The sequence below is a fragment of the Sturnira hondurensis genome, unplaced genomic scaffold, assembly GCF_014824575.4.
Source record: "Sturnira hondurensis isolate 20B ecotype Veracruz unplaced genomic scaffold, ASM1482457v3 Scaffold0021214, whole genome shotgun sequence".
In the NCBI taxonomy this organism is placed as follows: domain Eukaryota; kingdom Metazoa; phylum Chordata; class Mammalia; order Chiroptera; family Phyllostomidae; genus Sturnira; species Sturnira hondurensis.
Genome location: NW_028093845.1, coordinates 6,374,691 through 6,398,375, shown reverse-complemented (window position 1 = coordinate 6,398,375; position 23,685 = coordinate 6,374,691). Strand labels below are relative to the sequence as shown.

The window sequence follows — 23,685 nt, the reverse complement described above, 5'->3', positions numbered from 1 at the left end:
AATTACAGTTGATGTACAATATTATATTAGTTTCAGGTGTACACCCTAGATATTAAATATTATTTAACATACAAAGTGATTATCCTGATAAAATCTTGTACCAATCTAACACCACACATAGTTGTTATAATATTATTGACTATATTGTTTATGCTGTGCTTTACACCGTCATGACTGACTGTTCTGTAACAACCAATTTGTACTTCTGTTCCCTTCACCTTTTTTACCCATCCCCCGAAATCCCCTACCAACTGGCAACCATCAAAATGTTTTCTGTATCTGTGAATCTTTTTGTTCTGCATTTTCATTAATTTTGTTTTCTAGATTCAGTTGTTGACAGATATATATTTATTTTTGTTTTATTGTTTATGTTTTTGATCTTTTTCTTCTTTTTTTTATATATATATTTTATTGATAGTACCATTACAGTAGTTCTATTCCCCCCTTCATTCCCCTACACCCGCACACTCCCTCCCCCACCATTCTCCCCTTCTTAGTTTATAACCGCGTGTCTCAAGTTCTTTAGATTCTATATTTCACATACTATTCTTGCCCTCCCCCCTATCTGTTTTCTACCTACTGTCTATGCTATTTTCTGTACCTTCTCCCCCCCCCTCCTCCTCCTCCCACTCCCCTGTTGCTAACCCTCCATGTGATCTTCATTTTTATGGTTCCACTCCTGATCTGGCTGTCCTCTTGGTTTGCTTTTGTTTTAGGTGTGGTTGTTATTAACTGTGAGTTTGCTGTCCTCTCACTGGTTACATTTTTTTATCTTCTTTTTCTTAGATAAGTCCCTTTAACATTTCATACAATAAGGGCTTGGTGATAATGAACTCCTTGAATTTGATCTTTAGTTCTTCCTTCTGGTCCATTTCATTGATTTGAGTCCCAGTTTCCTTTCCATCACTATTGGTTTCCTGTGCATTTCCCTTCATTTCAATTAGTTTAGCCTTCATATGTTCCTCTAATTTGTGACTATAATCAACCAGTTCTGTGAGCATCCTGATGACCAGTGTTTTGAACTGTGCATCTGAGAGGCTGGCTATTTCCTGGTCGCTTAGAGTTATCTGCTCTGGGGCTTTGAGTTCTTCTTGCGCCATCTTTTGGGCTGTTTGTGCCTGTTCCGTAGCAGGATTGGAACCCTAAAGTGTTCACTAGAGCAGGGCAACTAAGTCACTGGGTTGTAAGGCTGTATGTGGGGGCGGGGTCAAAGAGGAGCAATGGCGGTCTCGTCTACCGTCTCCCACTGCTGCTGCCACAGCTGCCACTGTCACTGTCACCAGGGCCCTCACATTTCGTCCCATTGCACGCGAATGTGCTATCAGCCCTCCACCACTGGGTTCACCCACTGGGGCCTGTGCAGTCCATCTCACTGTGCGAGAATGTGCGACCGCGGTCAGTCTGCCCCGCACCCTGACTGGGTCCGGGCTGCCTGCGCACCTGGGTTGGGGGATCTTTCCTGCCCGACCCAGCTCCACTGCTGGCTCCGCCCCTCTTACCATCCAGGTTGAATGGTTCGTTGTTGTCAGACTCTCGTATAATTCAATTTTCTGTTCTTTGGCTGTGTGTTTGTTCTCCAAACCTTTGTTGTATTCAGACTTGGTTGTGGGAGAAGGCATAGTGTTTCCACCTATGCCTCCATCTTGGCGGAAGTCTATCTTTTTCTTCTTAAAGAAGACCCTTTAACACTTTGTGTAATACTAATTTGGTGGTGATGAACTCTGTTAGCTTTTTCTTGTCTGGGAAGCTCTTTATCTGTCCTCTGATTCTAAATGATACCCTTTGCTGGGTAGAGTAATTTTGAGTGTAGGTCCTTGCACTTCATCACTCTGAATATTTCTTGCCAGTCCCTTCTAGCCTGCAAAGTTGCTTTTTTTTTCTTATTTGGAAATCAGCTGACAGTCTTATGGGGGTGGGGGGCTCCCTTGTAGGTAACTAACTGCTTTTCTTTTGCTGCTTTTAAGATTCTCTCTTTGTCTTTAACTTTTTGTATTTTAATTTTGATATATTTGGTGTGGTCTTCTTTGGGTTCATCTCGTTTGGGACTCTGTGCTTCCTGGACTTGTATGTCTGTTTTCTTCACTTCCTGGTGAAGAAATGTCCCTTCCCAGGTTAGGGACATTTTCTGTCATTATTTTTTCAAATAGGTTTTCAGTTTCTTCCTCTGTCTCTTCTCTTTCTGGTACCCCTATAATGCAAATGTTGGCACACTTGAAGTTGTCCCAGAGGCTCATTACACTGTTGGTTTTTTTTTTCTTTTTTTTTCTTTTTTTCTTCTTGTTGTTCTGCTTGGGTGCTTTTTGCTTCCATATAGTTCAAATTGCTAATTTGATTCTTAGTTTCATCTACTCAACTGTTGATTCCCTATACATTATTCTTAATTTCAGTTAGTTTATCCTTCATTTGATATTGGTTCTTTTTTATGGTTTCTGTGTCTTTTTCATGCTTTTGAAGTTCCCACTTAGTTCCTTGAACATTATTATAACTATTGTTTTAAACTCTGTATCCAATAATTTGCATGCCTCCATTTCATTTAGTTTTCTTTGTTTTGTTTTCTGGAGATTTCTCCTGTTCCTTCATTTGAGACCTGTTTGTTTGTCTTCACATTTTGCCTAATTCCCTGTTTCTTTCTTTGTATTTGATTAGAGCTGCTATGTTTCCCTCCCTTGGTAGAGAGGCTACGTGTAGTATGTGTCCTGTAGGGCCCAGTGGTGCAGCCTCCCCAGTCACCTGGGTTGGGTGCTCCAGGTACATCTCTGTGTGGGCCGTGCGCACTGTCCTGTTGTAGTTGAGCCTTGACTGCTGTTGGCATCACTGGGAGGGATTAACCCTGGGACCATGCTGCTAACCAAGACTGGCTGCCACTACTGTTGGGCCTGAGACCACTTAGCAAGAGGTACAGGTTATGCAGAGGCTAGATGCTATTTGTTTGAGAGATTTGGGCAACATCTGGGCAATGTGTGAAGACAGGCCATTTGTATGGAAAAGCTACTGGAAACAGCTTGTGTGGGCCTGCAGGGTTGGTAGGGAAGCATCACCAGCCCAGGGCAAAGAATGATAGCCAGGTTGATTCAGATATCGCACCCACCTGCCATCTCTGTGGGGGGAGGGCTCATCAAAGGAACAGTGGCTTCTGCCAGCATTTTTTGTCAGGGAGAAAGCTGTGCATCATCCCACCTCTCACTGATGCCCTACAATTCAGTTCTTCCCTGCATGCCCTTGGTGCCTTCAAGCAGCTTCCCAGCACTGGAGCTCAGAAGGAGTGAGTCCAAGTAAGTCTATGCGTGAACCCTTCAAGAGGAACTGCCGAGGACCGCAGAAGTACTCCATCTCACTCAGCCTCACCTGCTGCTGGTTTTTTACAGTCAGAAGTTATGGGGACTTCCCTTCCTGGAACCTGGGCTTGGGGGCCTGGTGTGGCGCTGGGACCTCTAGCTCCTCAGTGGGGCCTCCGCAGCTGAGATATTTCTCTCAATATTTATGCAACACTCTTAGGTGTGGAACCAGCCCGTTCCATTTCTCCACCCCCTTTACCAGTCTTAATGTAGCTTATTTAATTCTCTAGTTATAGGACTTCATTCAGCCAGATGTCAGCGGTTCTGAATGACGTTAGTTCTGTGGTTCAGCTGTAATTTTGATGTGGTTGAGGAAGGATGTGAACACTGCATTTACCTATGCTGCCATCTTGACCTGAAGTTATTATTTATTGTATTTTCCACATGAACAACTGTAAACCTGCTTTTGCCCCATTCTGTATGTGTACTTTTTAAAGTACAATGCTAATTGCATTTTTTAAGAAAAAGTATTTCATTTTTAAAGAAGTTCTTGAGTTGAAATATTTCTTTTCTAAAAAAATCTTTTTACTATACACTTATGTTTAATTGTAAACTTCTTAGTATATTTAACCTCAGGTCTAATATTAGTCAAATTTTCATTTTAACTAGGCTTTCATTAGAGGAACATGGCCCTCAGATTTGGTCTTTCAAGGTATCAAGTTTATTTCTTGTATTTTCTGGAATTATGTAAATTTATTTTTATTTTCTCAGATGAATTTGTAATAACTGCCACTTTATCTGTATTTAGATGGTGTTTCAGTGAAGCTAGCAGATTTTTTCATGACTTTTTTAGTCAGTCAGAACGTGGAGATTACAGCTTCACACAGTTTAAACTGCACTAGTTTAAACTGTGCAGTTTAAACTTTTTTCCCTTCTAAGCTCAAATTTTACTCTTTAATAGCTTTTTTCTTACTATAGACGTAGTTATGCTGATCCATGCTAATTAAAAAAATCACCTTAAAAAACAATGAAGAGTGCATCAAGGGACTACCGTGTGATTTTGGTGAGGTTGGGCTTCATTGTGCTTCCAGTATTGTGAAATGTTTTTGAAAATTCGCTCTATGTTCCTGGGTTTTTCTTTTTTAAAGCTGATCTCTAAGATTTTCCTTACAGGTGGTTTATTCTTATTTATAAAGTGTTTTTATTAAGATTATTTTCCCCCTTAAAATTTCTGTGGATGTTAATTTTTTAAGTATTGATTTTACCACATTAATTAGATAATAAAAATTCCCAATCAGATTTATAAAGGGAAGTATTAAACAGTTACCAGCTGCTGAGCCTTTTCTACAGAATCTGCCTTCTCATGGTATATCTCACCGAGGACCACTTCTTCACCTACTTCAGACTCACAAGCAGGCAGTAGACTGAAGTTGGGATGATTGGCCATTCCAGAAAATACACTTTTCTGTAATTGCCACACTTGCAGGGTCACCATTAATAACCTCCCTCCCCTTTTTTTGGACATCTGCTGTGAACAGAGAACTATGCTGAATACAGTTCTTTTCTTTAACTGTCATTCTTTTTCCGTTACGAGAACTGAGTTACCATCAAGGTGGCATTAGCAGAAGGAAGGTATCAAATATCTATCTACCTGTGTTGTATGCTGTATATATTCATATCAGTATAATGATCACTGCTCACCAAGAATGCACAGTCCCAAAGGAAGTATACCACAATGGTCCTAAGGTCAAAGAAGGTAAACATTTATAGAGCTCAGAAGGATTCTCAGAGATTATCATTGCAGTTTCCTGTATCAGTGTAATTACATGGTACTTTTTTCACATTTAAGTCAGGTAGTTCATATTAAAGCTGCTTTTACTAAACTGCTTTCAGAGATTTTCTAACCATTTCAGTTTTGGTAATAAATTTGCTAATATTAATATGCATGCTGGGGTGCTCTTTGGAATGTCAGAGTTCTTTCTCACTTTTAATGCAATGTCAAGTTTTATTTCTCATCTTTCCTGTTGGTTTGACTCTTGTGTTTGTGCTTTCCACTTTACAGGCATGCAGTATGGTGAATATGTTAATAATCAAGCTAGCTCCGCACCAACTCCCTTGTCATCAACTTCCGATGATGAGGAAGAGGAGGAGGAGGATGAGGAAGCAGGTCTGCTTTAGCTTTACACCAGTTCTTAATCTTTTCCTACTCAAGGTTTTCTTTTTTTTTTTTTATGTCCACAGTCTTATTAGCCTCTTAAAAAAAGTATCTTTGCAGATTTAGCCCAATGAACATGCGTGGTTTAGGTTATAGAAGGTGGGGATCACTTGAAATGAGGTGTTTTGCTTATTTGTTTTGTTTTTTCTTCTTTAGACATTTTGCCATTTTTGTTAAGTAACAATACATCTTTCATGGTGGTAGACTGCTTTCTTCTTTTAGAAATGCATTTCCTTTTATACCATGCAGAAGAATAAGTATTGACTAAAGCTTTTGACCCTTGATTGCTCTAACACCCTTTTAGGAGTAGCATTTTATTTTCTGCTTTGCATGCTAATGTAGTCTAATCAAAATGAACCCTTTGAGTTTTATAACATTGATAGAAAAATAAGACAATGTTTTTTGAGGTCCTTTTGGCACAGATTATATATTTAGAAAGCCCCATATTTGTAGTTATTTTCCTGCCTCGTGTAATAGTTCACATCTTGTTACTTGAGGAAATTATATATATGATTATGTGTTGCAGCCTGTTTAATTTTTTTTCTGCCCTTAATAGAACAGTGCTGAATGTTAAGCAGTTCAGTCTCTCCATTAATTTTGATAGTTTAAGACTGGACCAGTAAGTGATGACCTTTTCAAGTTACTGTGTGTGTGACCGTGATTCTCATTCTGTTACTTTTATTATTGAATGGAAGGATTTGCTCTGTATGCAGTTCATTAACTAAGTTTCAATTTCTTATGCATTGAAAGTTCCAGATGAGGAGTAATTTTTCCTACTCTAAAGTAGGAAAAATCTGAGTTTTATGTAATTTTTATCTTATATATCTTTAGTCTAATAGAAAAGTTGGAAAATGAGCAAAAGAAACTCCCATATACATTTTCCCTAGATAGATATTTTTTGACCCGTTTATTTTATAATATCTATCCATACAGTTTTTTCTGCATCACTCGAAAGTAAGTTGGGGGTATCATAAAGCTTTGCCCCTAAAATCTTCAGTATATATTTCCTAATTGTAAAGATAATTTTTCTTATTGTTGTAGGTTTTTATGGGGGAAAAACACATTTATTTGAGCAATAAGAACTGCAGCCCAAGAGAAGGCAGCAACCTAAATTGTACTCCAAAGGAGAGGTCACCTCTGATAGAGTATCTGCCTGCCCATGGTTCCCACTTGAATGCACTTCATGTAAATGAGGTTCCCAAATTGTGTAGTTCTGACTAGTTTAAATCATGCAGTTCTGATTGGTCAGTATAAATGCAAATAAGGATATAATTTGCATAGTTATAATTGGACAGCGCATGTCTCAATCCATTGATCAAAAGATGAAACTAGGGCTTCCCTGAGATAGTTGACAACAAGCTGGGCATGGTGTGGGCAGCAAAAAGGTCAATCTGGGGTAATTTTCGGTGCATGGATAGACAAGGAACCCATCAGCAAATGGCCAGTGGACTTTTATTATTCGTTAAATTTGGACCTTCGGTTGACCATGGGGAATCCCATATAAATTACTTCACAGGGTGAGATAATGTTTTATATAACATAAACACAATACAGTTACCAGGATATTGAACACTGATACAGTAATGTCTGCTACACAGTACATAGTCAAATTTTAACAGTTGTCTCAATAAGATCTTTTATATCTGTTTTCATGGCCAAAGGATTCAGTCCAAGGTCATGCATTGAATTTCATATCCATTTCTGTTTAGATTGGAAAGGAATAGTCCTCAACCTTTCTTTCTCTTTTCTGCACTTTGATATTTTTAAAGAGTATAGGGAAGTTATTTTGTACAATGTCCCTCAGTGCAGATTTATCTGATGTATCCTTGTGATTAGGTTTAAATCATGTATTTTTGACAGGATTTTCACTGAAGTAATGTCCTATGAGTGCATTCTGTCGGAGGCACGTTGTATCAGTTTGTTCCCATGTTAATGTTAATTTTGGTCTATTAAGATGGTATCTGCTTAGGTTCTTCAATTTGTCCTACTTTTCACTTTTGAAATTAATAAGTAATTTATGCTATATAAATATTCTGTTCTTTATTAAAATCATCACTAGTTTTAGCATTCGTTGATGATTTTCTAATTCTAGTATTCTTTATTTATTAGTCACAGGTTCATTATGGAAGAACTTTTCCTTCTCCCTTATTGATTTATTTGAGTTTATATTGACTTGTGGATTCTTATTTTATACAGTGGGTTATAATTCATTACCGTCTTTAGTTATTTTGATAGCTACTTACCCTAAACTTAGCCGGGTGGCAGCTCCTTGACACCGTCTTTTTAAATGTCCCCATGAATCTTGAAGCACTTCTTTAAATGCCTTAGGCCTCAGTAAGGTGTTCCCAGCTGGTCTTGTGCTTACACTGCTGCATCCCTGGAGTATGAGACATTTCTCCAAGCAGTCTTGGTTCCTGTAGTAGAGAAGGCTATTTTAGAAACCAAGAATTGATTGTAATGTATGACCGTTAGTACCATTGGCCCTGAGATAAGATCATATTCTAATCTCAGTTTATTCTTTCCTAAAATTTTGCAAGGCAGAGATGATTGGCTCTATTTTATAGATGAGTTGATTGTGGTCTGAACAAGATAGGTGACATTTGTCTGGTGGAACAGTACTAAGTAGCACAGTGGTGATGCACACTGAGTCCTCTGTCTCCAGAAGGGTGTAGAAAGAAAGGCTTCTCCGTCTCCTAGTGAGAACACAGCACTGGAGTAGGAAGGAACTGAAAGACATATGGAAGTGTGTGGTCGCATAGTACATTCACATGTTGTCGTCCTCCTCTGCCTTCTTTATTTTGCAGCAAAATAATAAGACTGTACTTTGGACATTTTTTCTAGAACCCTGGTGTTCTCTCTTCATAGTTTCTAAAAAAAAATCATTTCTGTTGCTTGAAAAATGAAAGGATGTTCTCAGTGAGGAGAATGAAAAATGGAAAGAAAACCTAGCTTCAAAATGAAATTTAGTTTTTAAAACCCTACTCAGTTACAATAATTTTTTATATGAAAAGAGATAAAATAAACTGGCTTGAATTGATCTGGGGATTACTATAACTAAAAAAGAAGTATAAGTATTTCTTTTTTAATCTTTTTATACATTTTTTAAATTTATTTTTTAGTTATAGTTGACATAAAATATTACTTTCAGGTATACAGCATAGTGATTATACTTTTATATATGCCAGATGGGTTACGTATAAGTATTTCTATAAAGTGGAGATTTGGAGTGCTCTAATTTTTAAGCATTTCAGTGTTAATTAATTTTCTGTGTTCGTGAGATTTTTGTGTGTTTAGGTTATGTGGAATTTTTCTCCAGTTTGGAAAAAATTTATTGAGCAGTAATGAAATATCAACTAGCAGGTCTGGAAATCAGAAGCACTGCTCTTCAGAGTTAGTCTCCGTGTACTTACTGTAGCTTTTCACTTATTCCGGCGTGGGGTTTCCTTGACAGCAGGTCTATCCAGGAGCCAAGTACAGGAATATTTATTTTAAAGAAAACTTTTATTTCAGTTCTGATTTTATATTAAAATCATCTAATTATATATTTTTAATTACATGCTGTAACTAGGCTTCCTTTTAAAACTTTCTTCATCAAATTTATATTTGGAAGCTAAAATAGGATTTTGTACTAGGAACAGACATATTTTATTAGAAATGTCTAAAAATTCAGAATTGTTGGAAAATAAATTTAAAATGAAAAAAATGGTTTTCACTTTTAATTCTTCTCTCAGTTAGTGCTAGAGTAGAACTTTCCTTAGCTTAGGTACAGTAATGCAGACAAGTGCTGTCATGCTTCGGATGGTAAGGAATACTGACTTGAAAGTGGGAGTGAAAAGGAATAAACAGTGAAAGGAAAACTGGGAAGTGAAATAAAGTGAAAGGAAAGGAGGGAAAAAAGCAGAGTCTAATTCAGACTCCAGGCTGTGACCAACTCTTGTCCCTAGATCAGCTAGTGTTCTGTGACCTGCTGTGCAGTGTTCCCAGTCGCCTGCCCTGTAGGGAATATTCAGGTTGGGAAGAGGTCAAACAACAGGAAGCTCTCTCCCATGGTTCTGGGAATGCTGCATGTTGTAAGTGATGTTGGAAAAAAACATTTTTTATTTTTCATAATGAGTTTTAAGATGCTAGTCAGTTTTTGTTTGACTTTCACACAAGGTAATAGTAATTATTCAGTGCCAAGCACTACTTCGAGATGTTGATGGTTTGCTCAGTTATGTTAAAGGCAATATAATTTGATACAGAACAGGTTAAGCTGAATCCTGTAGATAATCAGACAGTACTGGTCTACTTAGCTCTAAATTCCAAAGAGAATTTTTTAAAGTAAGTAATACAATATTATTAACTATAATCTCCATGCTATAAATTAGATTCTCCCATGCTTACTCATCTTTTTTTAATACTTTTTAAAACTTTTTATTGATATTTTTTGAGAGAGAGAGAAGCATTAATTTGTTGTTCCACTTAACTTATTTATGCATTCATTGGGTTATTTTCTTGTATGTTCCCTGACCAGGGATCAAATCCGCCACTTTGGCACACTGGGACAACTCTCTAACCAACGGAGCTGCCTGGCCAGGGCGCAGACACTCATCTTAGGGCTGGGACGATGTACTTTTTGATCAGCATCTCTCCTTTCCTCCCCACCAAAAGAATTTTTAGAAGTGTTCAACTCTATCTTTCCCTATAATGGATATACTATTTTATTATTTAAACAAGCAAAGATGCATTGAATTCATATTTAATGTATTTTTAAATTTTTATAAATTTAAGCCAGTTCCTAGGTAAGGAGTATAAAAGGATATCCATGCTATCGAGAAAAGTATTAGTTTGAGAGGTTTTGGTGTTCATCTACATAAACAGAAAATGTGATCATGTATTTGCAGGTAGTACCTGTTCGGTGAATACCCGCTTTGCAAACCCCCTGTGTGTATGATTGCTGTAGGGAGCTGGAAGCTCCATCTTCCTGGACAGTGAAAGCGGGCAGAGTGCTGGGGCTGAAGTGGCGGGGATTTGGTACGGGTGTTTAGAGTAGAATTCAAAAGGTACTTTCAAACAGAAATTGTGTTCAAATGGTGATTGGATGTCTAGGCTAGCTGTAAATCTAATTAACTGAAATACTAAACATTTGCAAATGCTGTATTGTTGCTGGCCTGCTACAGATGTATAGTATTTAATCAGTAATATGGATTATGTCTTTATGGAAGACATATAAAACAAAATTACAGTGAGTCCTATGTTAATGATAGTGTTTTATAGAAATATATAGGAGAATCTGGATCCAGATGTAGGGTGGGATGACTTGGAAGAATCTTGGGGGTGTTAGTAGGGGATATCTGAGCTGAATCTAAAAAGAGAAGTTGTAATTAGGCAGGTGAGGGATCTGGGGAGAGAGAGATACCTCTTAAAGCAAGAAGATTGAGAGAAGATGGCCCATTTGGGGAACTTTAGTGAATTCGGAATCTATGGTCTGCAAAGGACAGTGACCAGAAGAATCGTGTGAGTCCAGGTGGGATGGCTGGGGAGATCTTTGAGAACCTTGTACAGCAGATCCTTGAATAATACAATTTTATTATAAAGTTAATGAGATACCAAAGGAGCTTAACTCTTGTTTATATCCATTAGCCTGTGGTCAAATTGATTTTGTTATACATTGTTTCACTTAAAGTCACAGAAAATAATGTTAAGTGAGGACTAACTGTCCTTATTACTATCCTCATATTAAGGTATTTGGGTTTTATCTTGAAGGTAGTAAGGAGCCACTGAAGGCATTTACTGGGAAAATAACAGCCAAATTTGCATTTTAGGAAGATCTCTTACAAAAGATTTCATTGGGTCATATTGAAACTAGAGGCCCTTAGATCAATCTGGTGAGAAAACTGAGTTCTTAGGCTAAGGTGGCAGGAAGGTTGAAGAGGAAGAGTGAAATCATTTTCACAAATCCAAAGTAATTCGGTTAGCAGTGGCAAGTGTTAAGTGATGTTTGGTTGAAGTCTGAGAAATAACAAATTGGCTTTATCAGTCAGGAGATTCCTGTCTTGTTTTTTGTTTTTCCCCCATTTGTAGCACTGTTTGAGGGGGGAGGAGGGGGGAAGAGAGAAAATGAAGAACAATTCCTGAGTCTGGCTAACATCTGTTTAATATTTACAGTAGCCCTGTGGAGTAGGTGTTAATTTAAAATCTGTTGTTACACATAAGAAGAGTCTCTGAGGTGTTAGGTGTCTTGTCCATTACCTCTCAAATGATAAGTGGGGGAGATGGAATTTGACTTAGACTTGTTCCATGTTTCATGCAAGTTATGAGGAAATAAAATTTCAAAGTATCTGGTGAAGTTAAAGTTGAGCAGCACTAGTCAGTACATTGGACATCTTTGACCCGTGTTGCTTGTGTTTTAAAGAGAAAACAGCTTAAGTCTCTTTTACTTTTGTTTTATTTTTAATTTACTGATTGGAGAGAGAGAGAGAAAAAAAAAACGTCGGGGATTTTTTTTGTTCCACTTATGTAGTCATTGCTTGCTTTTTGTATGATCCCTGACTGGGGATGGAACCTGCAACCTTGGCGAATCAAACCAACTCAGCTCCCTGGCCAGGGCCTAAGTGTTTTTTAAAAAGCTTAAAAGCATCCTGATACTTACCCGCTACCCCCTCCCCCCCCTTCAAAGATTCTAAACTATTCTTATGATCTGTTCTCCTCCTTGCTTTCTCAGATTTCAGCTCTTCCTGTCTTCCTCCTCCTCCTTTTCTTCTTTCAGTGTGGGACAGGGAGCCAGTAAAAGAAAGAGGGAATGTTCTTCCCAAGTTCTATTTCCAAACCTCCATTTGTTCTCAGAATATTAATCATCACTAGTTGCAGTGTGAAGTGACTGAGGTGAATTGGGCCTATTTGAGGTTTAAGAGTGAGGATAGCACCAAAGCCTTCGTTCCCACTGGGCCTGGCTGGTACGGAGAAAGCAGTATTTTGCTCAGTTTAATTGTTCCAAAGATCAGTACTCCTCCCTTCTGAGAGTTTTACAGTTTTAGTGCTTACATTTTGGTCTGTGATCCACTTTAAGTTCATTTTAGTGTGAAGTGGAAGGAAGGGCACCTTTCCTTTGTTCTTTATTCTGGTTGCTCCAGCACCATCTGTGGAACAGAATGTCCTTTCCCCATTAAACTCTCTTGGTGAATTGTTTTGTTTTGAGATGAAAGTCACATAATAATAAATTAATCATTTAAAAGTGTACAGTTCTGCGCTATTCAGTACATTCACAATGTGTGCAAACACCAGTCAGCTCTATTGGATTGTATCATTTGGGTTTTTGTGCAGTTCTGTGTAGTTCTCTAACTTTGTGAATGTACTAACTAAACATTTTATTATCCCAAAAGAAAACTGTAACCATTAAGCAGCAACTTCCCATTTCCCCTCCTCTCAGCTTCTGGAAACCGCCAATTACACTTTTCTATCTCTAAGTTTCCCTATTCTGGATATTCCATATAAATGAAATCATGTAATATGTGACCTTTCATGTCTTACTTGTTTCACTTAGCATGTTTCAAGGGTTATTCCTATTGTAGCATGTATTTGTACTTCATTCTTTTTTATAGACGAATATCATCCCTTTGTGTAGATATACCATATGTTGTTCATCCATTCATTTGTTGATGAAGATGAATATTTGGGTTTAGGTGTGTTGTTTTTTAATGCTATCACTTTCAGATTTTGGCCTTATTCTTAATGTATAAATGCACAAATACAAAGAACAAAAAGGGAGAGCCATTACTTCCCATCCTTAAGAGTGATGACATATGTGTACTTTGTGTCTCCCACTTACTACTTTGCAGTCCTCATGATCTGTCTAGGTTACTTCATATCTAGTGTCTCATCTGAGCCTCACAAGAACATTTAAAAAGGAACAGAGGGCATTTTTTAATTGTTCTCATTTTACAGAGGAGAGTATTAATGATTGTCACTTATCCAAAGTTATGTAGCAAGTAAGAGACAGAATCTAATGTAATTGCACTCTTTTGTTCTAAATCTGTTCTTTTCTGGTAGTAAAATCATCCTACACAAAAAGCTTTAGCTATTATGCCATGACTCAATTTACTTAATTCACATGGTTGTCCCACATTATTTAATAAGATAATTATGCATACCTATGCTTTTTATATCACAGTTGACAATGAACTTAAACTGTAGTTTATACCCCATTTTTAATGTTGTTGTTAAGAGCTGGGAATCAGCCCTGGCTGGTATGTCTCAGTGTGTTGAGCACTAGTTGTGGGCCAGGTGCTGATTGGTGTGAGAGGTACCCGATCGAAGTGTCTCTCACACATTGATGTGTCTCTTTCATCTTTTTCTGCCTCTTTTCCCCTGTCTCTAAAATAAATTTTAAAAAAAATGAGGAGCTAGGGGTCATCTCTGTACCACAGAATTTTGTTTTGCGGCGAAAAAGACCAATATCTCTGACACGAGACAAGCCATGTTCGTCTTTAGTTTTATTCTTCACTATGTATTTACCTATGATTAACTGTAGGCTCTCAATAAATTATTTCTGTGTTGAGTGAATAAAAGAAATACATTGTATGTTCTGTTATCCATGTGACCCGTAACTAAATTTCATCATAAATTGCCACAGAATATTTCTCTTAATCTTGTAGATTGACTGAACACATACAATAAAAACTCTTATAGTCTGGTATACTGAGTAGAGTGCCTTTCATGTATATCATCATATTAAATATGGCAGGCACGGTGTAATCTCCATTCTGCAGATGAATAAACTGAGACATAGAAAAGTTTAGTAACAGGTTAGGTAGCAACCCAAGTCATAGACTTCTCTTTTATGAGGGTTTTATACAGCTGTGCTGTTAGAAAAGTCATTAAAATGTAATTATCTCAAAATATCCTAATACTGATAAAGTATACTTAATAGCTTACAGTTTAGTAGATGCAGTTTTTGAGATGTAACTGTATGAAGATATCTATCAATCTAATGTTTATATTTGAGTAGTTTGATATCTGTTCCCTAAGATGTTATCACATGTGTCTGATCCAATTTTATCCCACCCATCAGCTCTTTATTCTCCCTACTCATTTCATATCCTTATAGCCGAAATTTATGTCTGTTTTGAAATGTCTTTAAGCATCAGTCATTTACATCTTCACTAGAGTCAGCAAAGCTGCTTCTTTAAAAGTGCCAGAGGCTGCTGCTGTAAGAGACATTGTCATTGGAAGCTTAACGCCCTCTGGTTTTGCTTCTAGGTGTGGACAGCTCCTCCACCACGAGCAGCGCTTCTCCACTGCCCAACAGTTACGATGCCCTGGAAGGAGGCAGCTACCCAGGTGACTCGCTCTGTGCTTATTTAGTATCTATTTGGGAAGTTACCATCAACTGCTTTCAAACATGAACATATACATAATGATAAGGGTTTTTTTTTACAGGACAAAGAAACATTTTTCTGTTATTTCTCAGCCTTAATAGAGTTAATTATTATATAACTATGAATGTTGTTTCTGGAAGGCCTAAGAAAATTTATTTTATTTTTGTTATCATGCCCTTTATCTTTTTCCTCTTTCTAAAAGTCTTTTATAGCAAATAATTTTCCCCTTTTTTAAATGCTAGTAACTCCTTAAATAAATTTTATATTTCTGTTCTCATGCTTAAGTCCTTGAATTCCTTCCCACTGGCCTCTGAGTGCAGTAGTCTTTGACTCTTTACTGCTGAGTGGCTCCTGGCCGCCTCCACCAGGGGAGTGGAGTAACCAACTTGGATGTAGTTTTTGGAGGCATTACTTTTAACCGTATCCGGAAATAACTTTGGTCATTATGTAGAAATAAGATGGTGGACAGTATTGAAAGAAAAATTACAAACTTTTATAATTAAAGTCATCTTTATAATAGTGTCTTGTACAGTGATTTTCCTGATTGGCCAGTCTCCTGCCACCTGACCACCACACCTGCCCTCCCTCTTTTTCTCTCTGTCTTTCTCGTGAGTCTCAGTTTCAGGACTGACAGAATGAGTCATTTTGCCCTTCTTGCTTCTTACCACTCTAGTAACGGTTCAGTGTTAAAGTTGGAGTATGCTGTATTTAACACACTGTCTTGCTCTCGTTATCCTATAATTCAGTAGAAAACTTTAATCTTTTCAGCTCAGTATAGAATCGCCCTTTAATATTTCAAGAATAATTAAATAAGTGACTTAGTCTTTCATGGTTAACAGATTTTTCCCCCTACAAACCACTGTTTGTGCATGTTTGTAAGAAGTAGACCATTCTCAAAGCAGTTGCTATCATCAAAATATTCTAGAAGAGTTACTTCATTCACTTAAAAGATAAATACTCTGACTGTGCAGTATTTCATGAGCTTCAAAGTAACCTAAGTGAAATGTGCAGTGTGGTATAGTGAAAAGATCATGGCCTTGGAGTTAGACCTTGGTTTGTTTGTACTCATCTATCAACAGATCTTAATCTTACTATGAACTGTGCTTTGACAATGAGTGACCTACAGCAAGTTTTCTAGCTACTTAAATTGCACCAAAAGGGAAATGTGCACATTGTAGCAGTAAGGTTAAGTGAATTGAAAATTTACTGTATGTCAGATACTAGAATAGATTTTAGAACTGTAGAAATGTATAAAATATTGTACATTTCTTTAAAAGGGGGAAAGGTTTTGACATCCATGTTTATGACTCTAGTTATTTATTTCTTACATTGATGTCATGTCAAGAGACCTTGCTATTTATAGTCCCATCACCATGAGGAGGGACCAGCGGCAGATTTAAGGATGATACTGTATTGACTCTCTTGTCCTTTTAAGAGGTCCGGGAGGTTACTAGAAAGCCAGTGAGCCAAGCCTAATCAACACACGATGATAAACAGCAGAACCTCCAGGAGAGTGTCTTTAAAATTAGAGCCAACAGAGACAGTAGAAAGGTGTGATTCCTCAAGAAACTTTTAAAAAATAAGTTTTATTAAGTCAGATGTTTTTGAGAACATATTATTGGCAGAGTCTTATTACTGGTAAATAATATAATTTTTATATGAAAGACAGATTTAAATATTTCTGTAGTATAGATTTGACTTGAAAACAGAGTAACAGGCCCTGGCCACGTAGCTCTGCTGATCAGGGTGCTGCCCTGAGACACCAAGGTTGCAGACTCCATCTGCCGTCAGGGCACATTCAAGAATCAAATGTTTGTTTTAAATTTAAATAAAGGCACAATTTCAATTAATTCATTAAATTTTGCTGGCTATCTACTGCACACCATTGTTTTAGGAACTAGACACTATTCTTGATACTGTCTTTCATACTTTCACAGTTTACCTCTATAAATAATGCGGATTTTAAGAGATTATAGAAATATGCCACTCTTTTCATGGACTTTTTTTTTGTTATAAATAGCAGGATCAAACAAATAGGCAAGTTAGTAAAAAGTTGTTGACACCCTTTTTATGGCTTTGCTTTGTTTTTAGCCCAATTCCTGCTGAGAGAATAAAAGGAAAAACAACTGTATTTTATATGTATAATGAAACATAAAGGCATTATCTGTGAGAAATAACAGCTGAATGAAGTATTTGTCATAAAATGATACAAAATGGTGTTTACTTGTAAATAATTTCTGCAAGAAATAAAAGATGGGGTGGGAACATATAAAGCAAGATTAGCAAAATATCAGTGATTACTAAGGCTGAGTGATGAGTATGTGGGGTTTATTATTCTAGTCTTTCTACTTTTGTGTATATTTGGAATTTCTCATACTAAAAAGTTGAAGGGAAATGCTAAAGATGATGGCTATCCCTGGAGCCAGGTCTTTGTACAGTCATGTTTTCAGGTGTTGACACCATGTTTTTCCTTTCCTTAGATATGCTTTCCTCATCAGCAAGCAGTCCTGCTCCTGATCCTGCTCCCGAGCCTGACCCTATTCCAGCTCAAGTGCCCGCTGCCTCTCAGCCTTCACAAGTGGCCAAACCATTTGGATACGGCTACCCTATTCTTCAGCCTGGTTATCAGAATGCCGCCGCACCACTGAGTTCTGGAGGACAGCCCGGTAGCCCAGCGTATTCTGGGTTCCAGCAGTATGCTCAAGTATGTATTAGTCATAGAAAGACATCGCCTTCCTAAAAACTGTGACCCTATTATCAATTCTAATAAATCCCTGGTAATACAGATGGATCATAGATACAATGCAGATATGCCTGGATTAAACAGGTAGAGTTTGATTCCAAGTTTTATGTGTGTGCACAAATAGAAAAAGATGAAAGGAAATACAAATATTAACTTGTTAAAGAGGTTAAATTTGGATCAAGATATTAGCTGTGATTTTTCTTTTCTTCGTTGTACTTCCTTCAGAGTCTCTAGTAATGTGCATTATATGAATTTTATAACCAGGAAATTAAAGTAAACATTAAGGTTTTCAAAATTCTGTACTACTAAGCTGGTTCCGTTCTCAAAAAGAATGATACAATGTAAATACGGTTTATGATTTTGGTTCCACCTACTAGTTGTAACATATAGCTAGGGAAAGCCACCCTATATATAAGTGCTTCGTTAACTCCTACTGTGACCCATTCTCAGATGACCTTGTTTAGAGTCATCTCTTAAATACTATCTCAATTTAATACAGAACAGTAAGTATTTTACATTTATATTTATTGAGAAAAAATAAAATATAAGAAAATGATTGAAATGGCAAAAGCATTCTACTCACAATTTTTAAGAAACTGCAAACTGCTCTTGTAGATTAACCTTATAGAAATATCATCTTAGGTGAACTAAGAATAAAATTAGGAATATTAAAATCAGCCCTGGCTGGTGCGGCTCAGTGGATTGAGTGCTGGCCTGTAATGAGAACCAAAGGGTCTCTAGTTTGGTTCCCAGTCAGGGCACATGCCTGAGTTTCAAGCCAGGTTCCCAGTGGGGGCCATGTGAGAGGCAACCACATACTGATGTTTCTCTCCCTCCTTCCTTTTCTCTCTAAAAATAAATAAATAAAATCTTTTTCTAAAAAAGAGGTAGTAAAATCATTTGTTTCTGGAATCAAATCATAGAATTCAGTCTTAGAAGGAAGAAAACTAGGACAGGCACTGGAAAAATATAGTTAGTACAAATTTCTCTGACTGCCATTCTGTTAGATTTTCTTTATGGCTTTATTGGTCCAGATGAAGCATTTTTTTTAGTCATTCTAGTTTGACTTGTGCACTTTAGGCAAATGCTATTTGCGGTCATAATATATCATTTATTTGTACATTTTAATGAGAAGAAAACTAAGTACAGGAAAGAATTTGGCTCTTGAAGGAAGTGTTGGACAAGGAAAAAAAAATACTGTTCCGAAATAGAAAATGGTCTTTCAAAATGACATAGGAAACCGTTCTTTAGCCAAATCTGGCCTGCTGCCTATTTTGGTAAACAAAAAAATTATTTTTTATGTATTACCTATGGCAACTTTTGTACTGCAGTGGTAGAGTTGAGTAGTTGCCAAAGAGATTGTGTGGCTCTTAAATTTTAAAATATGTATTATCTAAGCCTCAACAAAAAAAGTTTGCCAACCTTTGACATAGAGAATGGGAAATATCATTCTTGTCCCATTGTATTTGTGCAGTTATTTTGGAGAGGTTAAGAGATTGTCTTTAGAATAAAAGTAAAAATTAATACTTAATATACTACATTTTAAAATATGGCCTCATTTTATTCTGTAATCACAATCCCTTTCGTACTCTAACTTTATATCAGAGGAGTTTGGATAAAGGGGACAAAGACCGGCTGAAAAATAATTTGAGTTATTAATCACAGTTGAAATGAGCATGCTAAACAGCCTAAACTTTAGAAATAGGCAGCTAGAGATCATCCTACTCCCAGCTTTTTTTTTTAGACTTTTTACTGAAATGTAATCACTGTTATGTAAAAGTACTAAATTAACAGCATGCAGCTCAGTACATTTCTACAAATTGTGTACTCCTGTAACCAACAGCCAGAGGCCTCTTATGCCTTTTCTAGTCCCTAACTGCTCCAAACAGGGATTGACATCCATCTTGACTTCCAATAACCAGGTTAGTTTTACTTGCTGTTAAATTTTGTATAAGTGGAATCATACTGTATATACTCTTAGCTACACTTTTTTGCTCAACAATATGCTTTTTGTATACCTAAAGTTCATTCATTTCATCATTGTATAGTATTCCATTATGTAAATATACCACAACATTTTTTTAATATAACTTTTATTTAATTCTTGTTCAAGTACAGGTTTCTGTCTTATATTCCCAACCCTGCCCGCCTCTCTCCCCTTTCCACCCCCCACCCTTAGTTATTGTCCATGTGTCCTTTATACTTGTTCATGTGAGTCCATTCCCTTTTCCCCTATGATTCTCTCCCCTCTCCCCTCTGGACCCTGTCAGCCCGTTCCATATTTGAGTGTCATTGGTCATATTTTGCTTGCTTATTTGGTTTGTTTAGATTCCTGTTAACGGTGAGATCATATGATATTTGTCTTTCACCGCCTGGCTTATTTCTCTCAGCATAATGCTTTCCAGTTCCATCCATGATGTTGCAAAGGGTAGTAGTTCCTTCTTCCTTTCTGCGGCATAGAATTCCATTGTGTAGATGTACCATAGTTTTGTGATCCAGTCATTGACCAATGGGCATCTAGGTTGCTTCCAACTCTTGGCTATCGTGAATTGTGCTGCTATGAACATTGGGGTGCATAGGTTCTTTTGGATTGGTGTTTCAGGATTCTTAGGATATACTCCTAAGAGTGGAATTGCTGGGTCAAAAGGCACGTCCATTTTTAGTTTTCTTAGAAAATTCCATACTGTTTTCCATAGTGGTTGTACCAGTCTGCAATCCCACCAACAGTGAACTAGGGTCCCCTTTTTCCCACAACCTCTCCAGCACTTGTTGTTTGTTTCTTTGTTTATGATAGCCATTCTGACTGATGTTAAGTGGTATCTCATTGTACCACATCATTTTTATAGTTGAAGGGAATTAGGGTGAATGTACAGTTGGAGGCTATTGTTAATAGTACTGCTGTAAATATTTCTTTTCTTATCTTCACAGTGAATGCGTGTATATCTAGAAGTGGGGTTTCCATATGTTCAAACTCAGCGGTTACTACCCAATGGTTTTCCAGAGCGGGAGTTCAGATTTATGCCTTCATTAGCAGTGTGTATGAGAGTTCCAGTTACTTCACATCATTGGCAACGCTTGGAATTTTCATGTTTTTTATTAGACAGTCACCTTCTTTCATCATTTAAGTGAAGAATTAGAGAGTCAGATAAGTGAAATCATTTGTCCAAGACCAGGTTTAGTTCTCAGTGTACTAAAGTCCTTGCAATTCAAAATAAAACATTTTTTTTCCTCTTTTAGTACCACCAGCCCTCCCACCCCCACACCCCCAGCACCTCCTCCCACACCTTTTCTTGCGGAGGATTTAAAAGCTAATCCTGGGGCAGGGGTTGGGGGGAGATGGAAAAAGAGTTTGTTGCATAACGATACTATCATATTCAACAAAATTAACAGTAATTTGTAAATGTCATTTAAAATTCAGTTCACTTTTAAATTTGCTTGATTGTTTCAGAATTTATTTTTTCATTGGTTTGTTCAAATTAAGATCCAAATAAGATTTACCAATTGTATTTGTTTATGTCTCTTAATTTTTTTAAATTTTAAAACCTCTCCCTCATTTTTTTATGCCTTTGATCCTTTAAAAAATGTGGATCTGTTTTCCCACTTTTTAGAATAGAATGTCCCCACATTCTGAATCTGGCTGATTACCTCTTGTGGTATCATTTAACTCCTTCCTCTATTCCTTTTTCTATAGACTGAATATTTGATTTACTGGTTTGATTATATTCTGATTTATTATTTCATTTATTTATTTACCTAAGCCAAAATATGATATATTTTGGTTCTGCTTACCTCGTAATAATATCTGGTTGTCTCACTGTTAGTGGTGCTAGATTGACCAGTGGGTTCGTGCTGCAGGAGCCTGACCCCTTCATCATGTAGTTCCTCATTGAGCTTTTACCTGGTGGCTTTACGTCTGTGGATGTATGTCTGTTTATCATCTGGTCCTCATGACCATTACCTGAATTGTTTATTTTGGTATGAGCTCTAAAATAGTGATTTTCTGAATTTATTATCCTACATCTAGCTGGAATTCTGTGGTACATTCATATAATGGAGTACTCAGTAACTGTAAAAAAAAAAAAGAATATGAAGAATCTCTGTACAAACAGAGAGTTATTGCCTCACTATTTTTAGAGGTAAAAGTGGTGTCATATTTAGAGCACTGTATGATTAGTTTATATTTGTAAATAGAAACAATGGTTTCATCCTTCTATTTACAATGGTTTCATCCTTCGATGAAACCAAAAATAATAAAAATATTTAAGTATAGGAAGAGAGATCAGGATGAAGCAAGGTATTTTGGAATATGCCTTATTGTAAAGTTTTGACATTAGAATTACAGAAATGTTATATTTACTCAAAAACCCTTAAGTCAAAAAGATAAAATGCAATCTTTATAATTAAAAGCAAGCAAAACAACTGATCTTACTTATCCAGTTGACACAGTCTGATACTGATGAAAGCATTGTTTTAGTTCATCTTAAAAGCCTGTATGTTATATGTTCTCAGTGAGGTATAATCTAAGGATAAAAGAACTACAAAGAAATCTTCATCTAATTTAATAACTTTACATTTATAATAATATAGTCGTTACTTTGAGACTATTTTAGTATATTATAGGATAAAACAAATAAGTAATGATGTTGTTACCATGAAGAAAGATTTTCAGCCGAAGAAGAGAGATACAGGTATAAAATGAGTTTGTTTTATTTATTTATTTTTTTCTTTGAAAGACTTCAAATTAAAATGTCAGCACCTTAAATTTGAATAGGAAATGTCAGTGCAAGCTTATTATTTTCACCCCTGTTTTAAAATGTTTTTTTGTGGGGAGGTAGGCTGGGATGGGAGTGAAAGACAGAAAACTGTACTTGAACAACACTTAAAATAAATTTAAAAAATGTATGTTTTGTATCTCTACCTGTTGTAAAAATTAGAAGGAATAAACAGCGCACTAGCATTGAACATTATTACCTAGATTACGTTCTCCTGATGCCATCTCTATTTAAAAAGAACCAAGATTCTTTTCTGTACAAATGATTAATTTGAAGTCTGAAGGAAGAATAGTAGAAAATGCTGTGCAGAAAAGCAGGGGAGCTAACAGAGATTAATCGGTCCGTGTCAAATGGACCCTGGGGGCCGCTCTCACTGGCCAAAGTAAGGCCATTTGAGCATCAAAATGAATAGCTGAAATTCATTACATCACTTTGACTTAATAAAAAGCTATGAATTCATAATAGTACTAAAAATATAACACCAAACCCTTATTATATGAACTGTTAAAGGGACTTGTCTAAGAAATTGAAAATCAAAAACTATGAACAGTAAAATGTCAACAAACTCACAACTATCAACAACTGAACCTAAATTTTAAAAAAAATGAAAATACTAACCGAACAACTAGAACAGGAATGGAATCAGAGAAATGGACATGGAGGGTTTTCAGTGGGGAGGAGGAGAAGAAGAATGGGGCAGGGAGAGATACAGGGAATAAGAAGCATAATTGGTAGGTACAAAATAGACAAGGAGAGGTTAAGAGTAGTACAGGAAACAGAGAATTCAAAGACCTTATATGTACAACCCATGAACATGAACATGAACATAAGGCGGGGGTTGTGCTAGAGGGCTGGGGGTGCAGGGCGGAGGAGGGATAAAGGGAGAGAAATTGGGAAAACTGTAATAGTGTAATCAATAAAATATACTTAAAAACATGACAAAGGTAATGCGGAAAAATAAGCAAAGCAAATCTCACTGAACATCATTATACATTTCTATGACAATTATCCTCATTATCCTGAAAAATTATAATGGAAAAAACTTAAAAATATAAGCATTATGCTGCCTTTCCAGTAGGAACTATATTCAGAGAAACCAAATTCTTGATGTTGAAAACCATTGTTGCCGAAATTTTGTTTTATGATGTTTAACCATGCTAATTAGATTTTAATTTATTTAGTATTTGTACTTAAAGGATTTTTTTTCGAGAATGCTTTAAATTGAACTGCCCTATTAAGTCATTCTTCTATTACCAAGACAAGTTTAAATTTATTTCCCTTTGTATTAAACTCCTTTCTATAGTATAATGCACTTCATTCATGT

General features: G+C 36.6%; 1 protein-coding gene across 7 annotated transcripts in view; it reads left to right on the top strand.

Annotated features, from left to right (window-relative positions):
* Positions 1-23,685, top strand: part of SEC24B (SEC24 homolog B, COPII component) — a 103,659-nt gene that overhangs the window by 53,029 nt on the left and 26,945 nt on the right. For 4 of the 7 annotated variants that reach the window (XM_037031837.1, XM_037031835.1, XM_037031840.1 and 1 more), the window contains 3 exons: positions 5,338-5,442; positions 14,728-14,808; positions 17,327-17,550. In XM_037031837.1, coding sequence (XP_036887732.1) covers positions 5,338-5,442; positions 14,728-14,808; positions 17,327-17,550 — 410 coding nt within the window. The remainder of the gene's footprint in view (positions 1-5,337; positions 5,443-14,727; positions 14,809-17,326; positions 17,551-23,685) is intronic. The other 3 variants (XM_037031841.1, XM_037031839.1, XM_037031838.1) reach the window with 1 other exon arrangement.